Genomic DNA, 12,901 nt, shown 5'->3' with positions numbered 1-12,901 from the left:
AAAACAAAACAAACCGTCTGCTCCAGTACGTATTCAAGGGTAGACAGAAGTACACAAGGGGGAGGTGAAGCCCCAGGTTCGGGACCCTGGTCGCCGCTCCTCCGGGCTCGGTGGCTCTGCGCGCACTTGCTGTGCACGCGCCGGCGGCCCGTGCCCGGCGCTCCTCCCCGGAACGCCCGTTCCGCCGGCGTCCGCCAGGGGGCTCTGGGAGCCGACTCCCGTCACGTGACCGCCGTCGCTCACCTAGCCGCCCCAGCTGCCCGGCGGGGGAGGCGGGGCCTCGAGCTGGGATTGGCTGGACCTCGGGGGCGGGGCGGAGCCGCGGCGACGCGCCGGGAAAGGCTAGGGCTGAGGGGGCCAGGCCGCAGCTGCGAGGCCCGGCACTACCTCGGTCTCGGGTCTGGAGTGGGAGTCGCAGGTGCAGGAGAGGGAGGGGCAAGGGGCGCCTTTCTACTGCACTTTTTTTTGCATTCAGGAGATTGCCTAGCTGCAATCTAGAGAGGTTTGCATGAGCCTCGAGTCTGCCTGACAAGTGAGGAAATAAGGCCAAGAAGCGGGAAGGGTTGCCATCTGCTGGGCCACGCCACCTGCTAAGGGAAGGCCGGAACTAAGGCCTCGGGGGTCTGTGTTCCCAAGCCCGCTCGGTGGGCGTGGGGAGCAAGGGCCCTGCTCCGTTCCCTCGAGACTGCAGAAGGCTCTCTGAGGGGAGGAGCTCAGGACGCTGAGGAGGAGCCAAGTCCGCCGCAGGAGCGGGGACCCGATCCTCGGGAATAAAACGCAGAGCCCGGGAGGAACCCCGTCAGCCAGGCGGGCAGAAAGCTCCGGGAGCGGCCTCATGGAAGACAAGCAGATCCTGTGCGTGGGGCTAGTGGTGCTGGACATCATCAATGTAGTGGACAAGTACCCGGAGGAGGACACGGACAGCAGGTAGGGGCGCCCGGGCCCCCCGGACACCCCAGGGGCCGCTGCAGCCCCACGTTTGAGCCCGGCAGCTCAGACCCCAGGTCCGCGGGGCCAGGGGCCCCGCAGTGAGAGTCCAGCCTCGGGAGCTGGTGTCCCGTCCCCTCCGCCCGGGAGGACCTAGGGAAGGAATTGAGGCCGTTAGTAATAAGGCCCAGGCTTTGGATAGCACTGTGTTCGCCAATTGCCGTTCCAGGAATCATTATCCACGTTTTACCCACAAGCAGGTAGATGAAGAGATTTAACCAAGGGCACAGAGCTAGTAAGGTGCGCGACCAGCTTCTCTCTTTTTAACAAAAAGACGGCTGCACTTGCCTCTTACCGGCATTTATTTCTAATTTATCTACCACGTATATCTCATCTGTTTCTTAAATCTGGAGGGAGCTTACAATAAGTATGCAGTTAGACCGCAGGAACATTTAAAACCGTGGTATTTGAGCTTCACTCTAGCTTCAAGGCCTTGCTGGCACTGGAGGTGTATTTGGAGATGCCGTGGGTGGTGGATAGAGCCGGTTCACGTGCCATCACCAACGTGTTTCCCTGGCGCTAAATTCCAAAAGGAGTTTACCAGAAGTCCTTTTTACAAAACACAGCGTCTTTCTTGGTTGTCTGGTAAAAGTGGAAGAGTCGCTGGTTGGCTCTTATATTTACTCTTGATAAGAACCTCACCGTTAATCACTGCAATCCCAAGAGGGCATTTCTGTGGGCTAGAATCTTTGGGTCCACCCAGCCCCGTCATATGCATTACACATAATTTCCTTACAGCAGCCAGTGGGCAGTATGGAAGTGTCAGTCGGATCCTCTCTTTATAGATGATGAAGCAGCTAAATATGTGGAGAAATTAAATAAGAATTGTAAGACCACATAGTTACTGAGTGGGCAGAGCAGTAGTTACAACGCCTACGAATCTAGTGTTCCGGGCCTCGGTTGTCTCCTGTGCTCCCTCTGCCCATCTCACAGAGTTGACCCGTTGCTTTGGGCTGCTTTGTTTGCCAGAGGTTAGAGCCCTTGCCAGGGGCACAGGGACAGTGGGGGAGGGGCACAAGGGGATGCTGCTCTGTAGACCTAGGCCCCCTACCAGGTCAAGCTGGCCCCAGGATGCAGTGCACGGTGAGGAGTTAGGCCTCCTCTCAAGAGAACAGTGTGGATCCTAGGACCGGAGGGCCCGGGGAGGAACCGGAGTGCCTGCTTTTCACAAGAGCTGCAGGCCCATTCCCTTTGAGCTTACTTAGGGGGAGAGGTTAGGATAAGGAGATCCTCGGGGCTCCCACCAGGACGAGCTCATTCTGAAGGTGGGCGCAAAGGAAGGCACCTCTCTAAAGAGACCCTTCCCATGTTCTCCATGCTCTCTGCTCCCAGGGTGTACCCCCCTCTCCCCCAGACCCATAGCTCTCCTCCTCTGCTGAGCAGAGCGCTTGCCCATAGGGCCTCTGTCTGTCATGTGCCTAGCCCACCCAGCCCACCTTCTGGACTCTGTTGTGCTTCCCAGATGGGCAAGCCCAAGTGGGGACCCAGGCCTTCCCAAGTGGGCACCTCAGCCCCATCTGTCCCAGACTCTCTGTGCTCCATGGGCAGCTGGGACTCTCAGGAGCTGCCACCTGGAACTTGGCCAGACACCTGAGGAACGGCCCTGCCTCCCAGAGTCCAGGCCAAGAAGAGCCTTCCAGAAAGCATCCTCTTGCTCAGCAGAGCATTTCTGCACAGGAAGTTGGGTATTCGTGTGACTTTGAAGGATCTCCACAAAGCCGAAGTGTGTAACCTTTCTGTGAAACCTCATCCAAGCTGGGGCCTAACTACTTTCTATTCAGAAATATAGAGCGCATTGCAGTGGTTTAGGGAGTCAGGAAACCTGGGTTCTGACAGCAGCTTTGTCATGAAGTATTGGTGTGATCTGAGCAAGTCAAATCCCACTAGGCTCCCGCTTTCTAATCTGCATGAAAATTTCTCTAAAGCTCATAGCTTGAGTAATGTTTGACCTTTTACAAATTAGTATCTTTTCTTTTTTTTTTTTAATTTTTATTTTTGAGAGCGAGAGAGAGACAGAGCATGAGCTGGAGAGGGACAGAGAGGGAGGGAGACACAGAATCCGAAGGAGACTCCAGGCTCTGAGCTGTCAGCGTAGAGCCTGACGTGGGGCTCGAACCCACAGACCATGAGTGGGATGCTCAACCAACTGAGCCACCCAGGCACCCCAATTAGTTTCCTTTCTAATAAGATCACGGACACCTTTTCCCAAGGCTGAAGAGAACTACAGGGTTAAGTCTTGTGTGCCAAAATACCTTAGCCTAAAAATTGTTTCATTCCTTTCTTTCTTTTTTAAGATTATTTATTTTTGAGACAGAGAGAGACAGAGCATGAACGGGGGAGGGGGCTGAGAGAGAGGGAGACACAGAATCAGAAGCAGGCTCCAGGCTCTGAGCCATCAGCCCAGAGAGCCCGACGCGGGGCTTGAACTCACGGACCGCGAGATCGTGACCTGAGCTGAAGCCGGACGCTTAACCGACTGAGCCACCCAGGCACCCCTGTTTCATTTATTTCTTAATTAGTGGTTCTTCTTACTGTAAGAGGCCACAGTTATTCTTGTTTTTGGAACTGGAAGAATATAAATAACAGCCTGCACTGTTTACCTCCCAGTATTATTGGAGCACAATGAGAAATCGTTCCAGTGCTTTGACATGCATAAGTAATCATTTTTGTTGTTGAGAACAATGCAGTCCTTCAGGTGTATCTCCAGTTAGTTTCCTCGGAGCACACCTTGAGTTAGGTTTCCAGCAAAGATAGAGAAAAACTGAGGAAAAAAAGGTAATTATGTGATGGGATGTTGTGTTAACAAACCTTATTGTGGTAATCATTTTGCAATACGTGCGTATATCAAATCACCACATCGTATACCTTAAACTTATGGACTGTTATATGGCAATTATATTTCAATAAAACTGCAAAAAAAAAAGGGGGGGAAATGGAGAAAAACTGGTCTTCATCCAATAATCTTTTTAACTTTTGACATTGCGTTTTTAAATCTTAAAAAAAATTTTTTTTTCCTAAGTTTATTTATTTTGAGAGAGAGGCAGTGCAAATGGGGGAGGGGCAGAGAGAAAGGGAGAGAGAGAATCCCAAGCAGGCTCAGCACTGCCAGCGCAGAGCCCGACATGGGGCTTGAACCCACGAAACTACGAGATTGTGACCTGAGCCGAAGCCAAGGACCGGATGTTTAACTGACTGAGCCACCCAGGTACCCCTTAACCTTGACATTGTAAAAGTTAGCTTTCCCTCCACATAACTCCTACACTGGTTACAGCGTACAGGTTTGCTCCCTGTCTTACTTATTTTGACCTGAGTTGTTACTGAAGCAGGCTCCCCAAGGACAGGAGTAGGTAGTGGATTTGACACCTTTGGGAAGAGGCTCTTGAGTTATCCAGCAATCAAGGTGGAGGCTGAAGGTCCCTCTGCCTGGGGGAGAGGTGGGTCACTGTAACTGAGGAGGAGGTCACCTGAGTTAGTGGAGCCCTCCTCTGAGATACCTGAAGGAGTGAAAATGGACAAATCAAGATGCTTTCTTTTTTTTTTTTTTTTTTCAACGTTTTTAATTTATTTTTGGGACAGAGAGAGACAGAGCATGAACGGGGGAGGGGCAGAGAGAGAGGGAGACACAGAATCGGAAACAGGCTCCAGGCTCCGAGCCATCAGCCCAGAGCCTGACGCCGGGCTCGAACTCACTCACGGACCGCGAGATCGTGACCTGGCTGAAGTCGGACGCTTAACCGACTGCGCCACCCAGGCGCCCCTCAAGATGCTTTCTGAGGGAGGCCTCCCAGCTTTTACACGCCCCGGGGCCCTGCCCCAGGACTGCGTTAGGTCTTGCTTATCCTGGCATCAGCCTGCTGGAGCTGCAGGGACCCTCCCTGTGTTTTGCAGGTGCTTGTCCCAGAGATGGCAGCGTGGAGGCAACGCATCTAATTCCTGCACTGTCCTCTCCCTGCTTGGAGCCCCCTGTGCCTTCATGGGCTCGCTGGCCCCGGGCCATGTTGCCGAGTGAGTGGAGGAAGGAGCGGGCAGACTGCCTTGTAGAAGGAAGTCTTAACCCTGGGTGGGGGTGGGGGGCTGGGGGCAGGCTGTGAGAAACGGTTTGTGGCCACCAGAAATGGGTGGGAGGGGCAAGAGTGGGGCACCAGCATCCCAGACCCTCCCAAGCGTGGCTGTTTGCTGCTCGGGTGCTAACGCTCTCCTGTGAAAGCTTTTATTTCCACAGCCTGTTTCCCTGGCCACTGCCCAGAGCCTGCTCAGCTTCCCACCTTCTCCTTCCTTGCTTCCAACAGACTCTGCAATGGATGTGACTTTGCCCTTCTCAAGTCCCTAATCCTGGCTATGCTTGTGGCAGGAGGCAGCTAGGGACCTGCTGTCCCAACCCTCCCTCGGGGATGTCCAGCATCCGTGGTCCTAGGGTTCAGGCCCACGGTTTCTTCCCCAGCTGAGGGGGCAGGGCCACTGCTGTGTCCCCGTGGTTCACTAAAGCAACAAGAGCAGCCGGCCGAGGACACCCTGAAGCCACGTGCTAAAGCTGGGCCCAGGCCCAGGCCTGCCAGCTCCCCAGCTGTGAGGCTGCAGCCCGTAGGTGGCCCGTACGCTTTCTCCATGTTGGCTGCTGTGGGGACCCAAGAGCCCTTTGACCCCCGGCCCCGCCAACTCAGCAAACGCTTATCAGGAGGTGAGGCCCACACTTTGCCCACTGTGGGCGCTAGGGCAGGCTGCCAGGTTGCTGGCCTGTGAAGCACAGCCCTTTGAACCCTGGTTTCATGGGGGTGCTGCCAGAGCCCAGCCCCCTGAGCTGTGGCCAGATTCTCTTCCTCGGTGATCCGGCACAAAACAAATCAGTGGGCAAGGGCCCGCCCTGTGAGGTGGCACAGAGGGACCTGGTGTCAATAGCTGGTCACTCGTCAACCTTCTTCAGTGGCTGTCTTCCTTCCTGTTCCTCTGGCTTAGGGTGGTAGACTCACCTTTCTGGAACAATAATGCCGTTAGGTAGGCCATTCCAAATTCTCCCCCTTTGTTCAGCAAGCATTTAATGAGCACCTACCACGTGCTAGGCACGGAGGGTGCAAAAAATCATTTGGAAAACCACCCCGTAGTTTGCATGCTTTGGAAGGATCCTACTATTTAAAGGATCTTTGAGGTGTACGATGAGGAATGATGCCCCAGCTTGATGCCTATATACAAATCTGTATTGTCCAGCCAGCGTGAGAAAGGCCAAGATGGTGGCTGGACCAGCGGTCACAGGACACTTTCCAGAGACGCTGCGGCCAGGAAGCGTGGGGGTGGCGCAGTCTCTCCCAGGGTCCACCTCCCACTCACTCTGATTAGAGGGGATTCTGGGGAAGAGTCCTGGACCAGGCCCCACGTCGAGGAGCATCAGGCACTGGGAGCCAGCTCACTGCCTGCGGGGTTCACCTTGCCACGAGAGGTGAGGGTGGTGGGTGGCCTCACCAAGGCAGCACCACTTCCTGGCTGGGCATCACGGAGGCAGCTGCGGACTGAGTGGAATCCCAGTAGCACTCAAGGGACTCCCGAGAGAAGAGTACCGTGAGGATGAGTGTGTAGAGGGCAGCTGGGGAGCGAAGTACCACCTTGGTAATTATCAGTCTGCCAAGGCTTTGCATGAGACAGACCACAGTGCTCTCACCTGCTTCGTTCAAACAGGGCACGTGCTCCAGGCCCCCAGATCTACCCCATCTGGGTTCACTGAGCACATCATTTCTGGCTTGAGTCAGACTGAAGGACAGGATCCGGGTTGGAGTTTACCTCAGCCAGGACCTAAAAGAACATCCCTTAGTGTTTCTGTCACTGAGTTCCAGGCTCTGTGCCCCTGCCTCTCCTGCCCCCTGGCATAGCCTCTGAGAGCATGGTGATTCCCGGCTCCCTCCTAGCCCCCTCTGCTTGCAGCCGGAGTCCCTGCCGCCTCCCTCCAGTCCCCAAACCCTTTGCAGCCGGAGTCCCTGCCGCCTCCCTCCAGTCCCCAAACCCTGTCGAACTACACCTCCCCTGGGTTACTCCATCTCGGCAGTTTTGTCCTGGATGACCTCCGCCGCTATTCTGTGGACCTACGCTACACAGTCTTTCAGACCACGGGCTCTGTCCCCATCTCCACAGTCATCATCAACGAGGCCAGTGGTAGCCGCACCATCCTCCATGCCTACAGGTTTGTACGCCTGTCCGCACCTTGCCAGCTGCCGCCGCCGCCATCACCGAACTCCTGGAACGGGACCCTTCTTCTCAGAGAGGCACCCCTGCTCCGGCATCCCCCCTCAACACGGGGGGAGGCCCAGGCCACTCGTAGGCTCTAATTTGTGTCTCCTTGCCCTTCCCTTGGCTCGGGCTCCACCTCAAGCTTCCTGGTGGCCGACTTCAGGCAGCGGGGCGTGGATGTGTCTCAGGTGGCCTGGCAGGGCAGAGGGGAAACCCCATGCTCTTGCTGCATCGTCAACAACTGCAATGGCTCCCGCACCATTGTGCTCTACGACACGTAAGGCCCCCCCCGGCCTCGCCCTGGCACGGCCCACCAATCAGTTCCCTCCCTCGCCACCACGGGCATCCCAACTGCCTGCTCTCTGCCGCCTCTCTCTATACCAGAAATTGTCCTCATGCCAAACTGCTCAGTGATTTCTGAATTGTTTTCAATTAGGAGAGAAGTGAGGTGGGAAGAGATGTGCTTTGTTCTGCCTGGTGACTTGGCCTCGGTCACTACCAAGGATGGGCGGGCAGGCCTGCGCAAAACATAATTCGTGATGTAATTCCTCCGTAATTGGCCAATCAGCAGCCTGGGTATGGGTGTGGGGAAATTGTTCTGAGGAGCGGGGGACAGGAGGTGTGATTCAAACCATCTGAAGTCCTGAAGGGGACTCACTGGAATTTCCAGGGTCAGCCCCAGGGTTGCCAGCCTGCAGCATGGCACCAAGGAGCTGGGTTTGGGTGTTCAGAAGAGATGAGCCCACCGCGAAGCTCCCTGCATAATGAAGCCAGGCCAAATGCCACACACAATTCACAGCTGTTGCTGAAGTAGAGGGAAGGGGAACATTGGGTCAGCAGATCAGGGGCATCTGATGCCATGTTAACTGGGGGGAGGGAATCCCTTTAAAGTCCCAAGCTGCTAGGGAGAGGCCCTGTGGGCCCAGACCCTTCTTGTCTCCCCTAGATTGCCTCCTGAAGAATCTCAGACATTTAGCTTACTAAGAATCTAGCATGTGCCAGGTACTATGTTAGGGCTGAGGTGGTCCACATCCAGCAGCCCTGGGGTTCAGGCTGTCCCTACTGCCCGGCATGACTACTGGACCTGGGGAAGAGGGGGCAATTATCCTCGGACAAGCTTTATGGCCAGTGGTCTCTGGGCTCAGTGTGTCGCAATGAATGAGTGGGCATATATGCTAGCAATGACCTTCACCTTGGTCAATCCTAGTGTTCTGCCCATCAAGTAACAATCTGTAGCAACTTTGATCAAGGACACCACATGGGTATTCACAAGAAGGGAAGGAGGGGAGTTCCAAGGAGAAACGTTTGTTGCCCTCTGGCCCCAGTGTAGGGAGATCCACACACGTTACCTTCAACTGCAACAAGCTGGTGGGTTTGGGCCCATCTACCAAATGGGGAAGCAGCCTCAGAAAGGCCCAGGTACTCAGCTAGTTAACTGGATGGATTCGGCTGCAGAGCGGGAGGAATATAGGTTAGGTGTAGCTCACTGGTCAAGGCGGACCCTTCCCAGGGCTCCACACCTAAGTCAGCCAAACAAAAACTCATCCTCAAGCACCAACCTTGACCTCGGAGTTGTAACACAGAGCCGCCGAACTTAGAACGGTGGTGCTGTCGCGTCTGGGACGCCAGAAGTGAACAGGACCAGACCCAGAGCAGCCATAGCCTTTGTAGATCACCAGGGCATTGCATGCTGGGAGCTGCGTGCTGCTGGCAAGGCGGGGGATTCTGGGAATTGTAGTCCCTGGTGCTCTTAGAGTATTCTGGGAGATGTGGTCTCCAAGGCACTCAACTGGCCTCTTGTCACATGCTGCAGTTGAGTTTACCCCTAGAAAATATCACAGCCTCCAACACCCAAAGGGCATTCTAGCAAACTGCTTCTAATCCCCTGTCTGGATGGAACTGAGTGGGGCAAGGAGTGGTCAGGAGTTTAGCCTGGAATAGCCTATCCTGGAGCTGAGCCTCAGAAGCCTGTGCTGTAGAAGCCTGTGCTGTAGATGTAGTTTCTGGCCATGCTGCAGGCAGCACCAGGCAAAGGGGCCCCAGCAACCAGTTAGAGATCCCAGCCTTGGCTGACCTCACCATCATGCCTTTTCTGTCGTTTCTGTCCTATGACTTAGGAACCTGCCAGATGTGTCTGCTGCGGACTTTGACAAAGTTGATCTGACCCGGTTCAAGTGGATCCACATCGAGGCAAGTCCTGCCCTACCTGTGTTTTGAGGGGCTCAACGTGCCAGGTCCTCCACATATTTTGCCTTCTTAGTTTTTTTGAACCATGATGTACCTTAGAGATAAATGAATCCAACTACCCTCATCCCCTCTCCGTTCTTCTTTGTGTTTTCAGGTAGGAAACTAAGGCCCAGAAAGATTGGGTGACTTACTCAAGGTCACACAGCAGGGTGTAGGCACCAGAAGCAGGATGCCGGCTCCAGGCAAAGGCCCATGCTTTCTGTGTTACAGACTGCCCACCTCCTCTAGACTCTGAGAAGTCCCAAGTTCTAATCCTAGCCTTGTGATTTAATTTACTGTAGGTCCTTAAGAAAGTCTTTTATTCTTTTGTCTCCTCCTCTGTGAAATGGGGGGGGGGGGGGGGCGGCTGGTTAATAAGGTCTCCAAGGTCCATGACTGCTCTAGAATTTTGAAACTTAGAATGGAGTTCCCGCCCCCTGCCTCCCCTCACCTGGAATTCCAGCAGGGAGGGAAGAATGAGCCAGATCAGCTGGGCACTGCCCAGCTGGTCCTGAGCTGCCCCGCCCCACCCCAGGGCCGGAATGCATCGGAACAGGTGCAGATGCTGCAGCGCATAGAACAGCACAATGCCAGGCAGCCTCCAGGTCAAAAGATCCGAGTGTCCGTGGAAGTGGAGAAGCCCCGAGAGGAGCTGTTCCAGCTGTTTGGCTATGGAGACGTGGTGAGTGGCCCACACAGCTTCCCCTTGCCACATCCTGCTAATTTGGTTCTTAAAGGGAGCCAAGCATTCCCTTGTTCTGCCTCCCACACCTGGAATGGCTTGGTGTCATTGGCAGGTGGGGGGCAAAGAGGCCCCCAGCTTTGGGCTCCCGTGCAGGCCTCAGCAGTGGCCACGGAGCAAAATTTCTCTGTCCCAGTGGGTGTATAGGTACGAGAGTAGCCAAGGGGGGGGGCTACTAGAGCCAGCCTCGGAGCACCCTGCGTGGGAGCATCTCCTCCCTGGGCCTCCTCAGTCTCTCCTTCTGTCAAATGGAAGAATGGGACTGTTCTCCCAGGTGTCCTCCAACTCTGGGGTGGGTGGCAGGCTGTGGGGGCCACTGAGGGGTGAGGGAGGATGGGAGGGGACTTGCATAGGGTAAGTTTGGGCAGTTCTGGAATGGAAATGAAATCTGAGTGACAATCCTGGCATCATAGCCTGAGCTGGTTGGACCTCCACTCGGGGGGCACAAAGGTACGGGTGCCTGAGCCACACCCTGGGTTTTTATTTGATTGGTGGGGGTGGAGCTCAGCTGAAGTATTTTTTAACAAAACTCTCTCTGGAGGTTCTAATGTGTAGCTGGCGTTGAGGAAGCTCTACAACCCTTGCCCCTTTGTTTTATAGGTGAAGAAACGACCCAGAGGGCATAGTTGCATTAAGAAAACAAAACAAAAACGCCCGCGAGAGCCAGAGGTGTAACGTGGCAGTGGTAGCTCTCGCCGCCAGATGGCGCTCAAGGCTCGCTGTGGGTTTTCAATTGCAGGGACTTTCGTTGCTCTAGAACAAATAAACCGGGGATTTTTGCGTCACAATTTACAGGGCTGTATTCTAGCATATCTAGAGCAAGTATGAAAACGCATCCCAGTGGGACAGCGAGATACTACGTTGGGGATTTAGGTGGCCACGTTGGAGGAGTGACATTGCACTATGGGGGCAACGCCAGGCTGCTGGTGGTGAGTGACTGAGCCAGGACTAGGGTGGAGGTAACCGTCAGCCTCTCTTCCACTGCCCACAGGTGTTTGTCAGCAAAGATGTGGCCAGGCACTTGGGGTTCCGGTCAGCAGTGGAGGCCCTGAGGGGCTTGTATGGTCGTGTGAGGAAAGGGTGAGCAGGGGAAAGCCAGGAAGAGGCCTTAGGTACGGAGCGTGAGTGAGCCTGGACACTGGGGGCCGCCCTGGGGAGGGGGGTGAGGCTGGGGGCCCGGTGGGCTGACAGCCCAGCTGAGTGGAGGGTCTTGCAGGGCTATGCTAGTCTGCGCCTGGGCTGAGGAGGGCGCTGATGCCCTGGGCCCTGACGGACAGCTGCTTCACTCGGATGCTTTTCCTCCACCCCGGGTGGTGGATACTCTGGGGGCCGGAGACACCTTCAACGCCTCAGTCATATTCAGCCTGTCCCAGGGTGAGTACCCCCCCGGCACGAGGCCCAGGGCTGAGGCCTGCCTCTGCCCGGAAGACTGAGCTCATCTAGCTATTTGTCTCTCCAGGGAAGAGTATGCAGGAGGCTTTGAGATTTGGCTGCCAGGTGGCCGGCAAGAAGTGTGGCCTGCAGGGCTTTGATGGCATTGTGTGAATGCCCGATGATGGCGGTTGCTGGCTTACACTACCCCCCTCCTTGGAGGCTGGCATCACCGGCCGCCGTTGCCTTCTCCCCTCCATCCAGCCTGGCACATGGGCTGCCCTGCTCCCTGGGCAGATGCAGACCGAGGGAGGGTTCCGCCTGTGTCCTGTGTCTCTCTCACACTGCTGAGCCACACAGGAAATAAATCTGCCCCAAAGCCAGCTTCCTTCTGCCAGTCTGTTTGTCCTTGATTCCTGAACTGCTCTGGCTGGGGACTCCAGAGGCTTTGATACTACAGCCCTTCACCCTCTTCTTCTCTAGTCCCCAAATTAACCTCCTTGCCGAGGCCCAGAGGAGGGGCTGCCTACACCAGAGCAGCAGGGAAGTACCCAGGACTTGCCTCCAGCTGTGCCCTTGGTGGTGGCCCAGCCGGTCTGGTGAGGAGGAGCCACAGGGGCTGGGTAGAGACCGTGAGGCTTCCTGGCTGAGGGCAGGGGGACACTTCTGTCCTTGTGCCCCAGGGAACCTTCCAAACAATACGCCCATTTGAAAATCTCCTCTGGGCCCCTGGGCTGTCACAAGACTCCAGTCTTAAGGCTCCAGGACTGTCCACAAGGTTGAGCCAAGCTGATGGGCCAATGGGCAGAGAGCCTACTCTGGTTTGGTGGTGCCTTCACAATCTAAAAATATCACCCCCCCCCCCCCCCCCCGTGACTGTCCCAGAACCAACAAGCCCCACCCTTAGAGCCGCCCTGTAGTTAAGGCTGTGCTTCAGCCACAAATGTGCCCCAGGATACAGTTGCTGTCCCGGAGGGAGACGGGGCCTGAGGGCATATTGGAATTAGCCTATTTTTTATAAGCTTCATAGGGGAGTTGGGGCAGGGTGTGTGAGGCCACAGAATGTGATACAGAGCCTGGGCTTTGCAGTCTGACACACGTGAATCCAAATCGGCCACTTAACTAGCAGTGTCACCTTGGGTGTATTACTGAATGCCGTCTTCCTCAGTTTCCTCATCTGTCAAATGGAGCTAATTCTGCCTGGTCATAGAATTATTGTGAGGGTACAGACAACATATAAAATGTCCAGCATGATGGCTGGTATGGACCAGGCTCTCAATAAATGGCAGTTCTTAATGTTTGGGGGTGGGCACATACAGGGTGGTGGGGAAGACCTGCTCGGAGCTGCAGGAGGCTTCTGGG

General features: G+C 55.3%; 1 protein-coding gene across 2 annotated transcripts; it reads left to right on the top strand.

Annotated features, from left to right (window-relative positions):
• Positions 1-249: 249 nt before the first annotated feature.
• KHK (ketohexokinase) lies at positions 250-12,164 on the top strand. 2 transcript variants are annotated; one of them, XM_049652408.1, is made up of 8 exons: positions 250-927; positions 4,876-4,992; positions 7,343-7,477; positions 9,318-9,390; positions 9,962-10,108; positions 11,160-11,248; positions 11,385-11,542; positions 11,628-12,164. In XM_049652408.1, exons 1-8 carry the CDS (start codon positions 836-838, stop codon positions 11,711-11,713), a joined length of 897 nt encoding a protein of 298 aa, XP_049508365.1. In that variant the 5' UTR covers positions 250-835; the 3' UTR covers positions 11,714-12,164. The 2 variants fall into 2 exon arrangements, with proteins under 2 accessions (XP_049508365.1, XP_049508364.1); XM_049652407.1 differs by lacking the exon at positions 7,343-7,477 and adding an exon at positions 7,019-7,153.
• The last annotated feature ends 737 nt before the right edge of the window (positions 12,165-12,901 follow it).

Source organism: Panthera uncia (genome assembly GCF_023721935.1).
Source record: "Panthera uncia isolate 11264 chromosome A3 unlocalized genomic scaffold, Puncia_PCG_1.0 HiC_scaffold_12, whole genome shotgun sequence".
Lineage (NCBI taxonomy): Eukaryota > Metazoa > Chordata > Mammalia > Carnivora > Felidae > Panthera > Panthera uncia.
The sequence above is the reverse complement of the archived record's forward strand: the minus strand, read 5'-3'. Positions and strand labels throughout refer to the sequence as shown.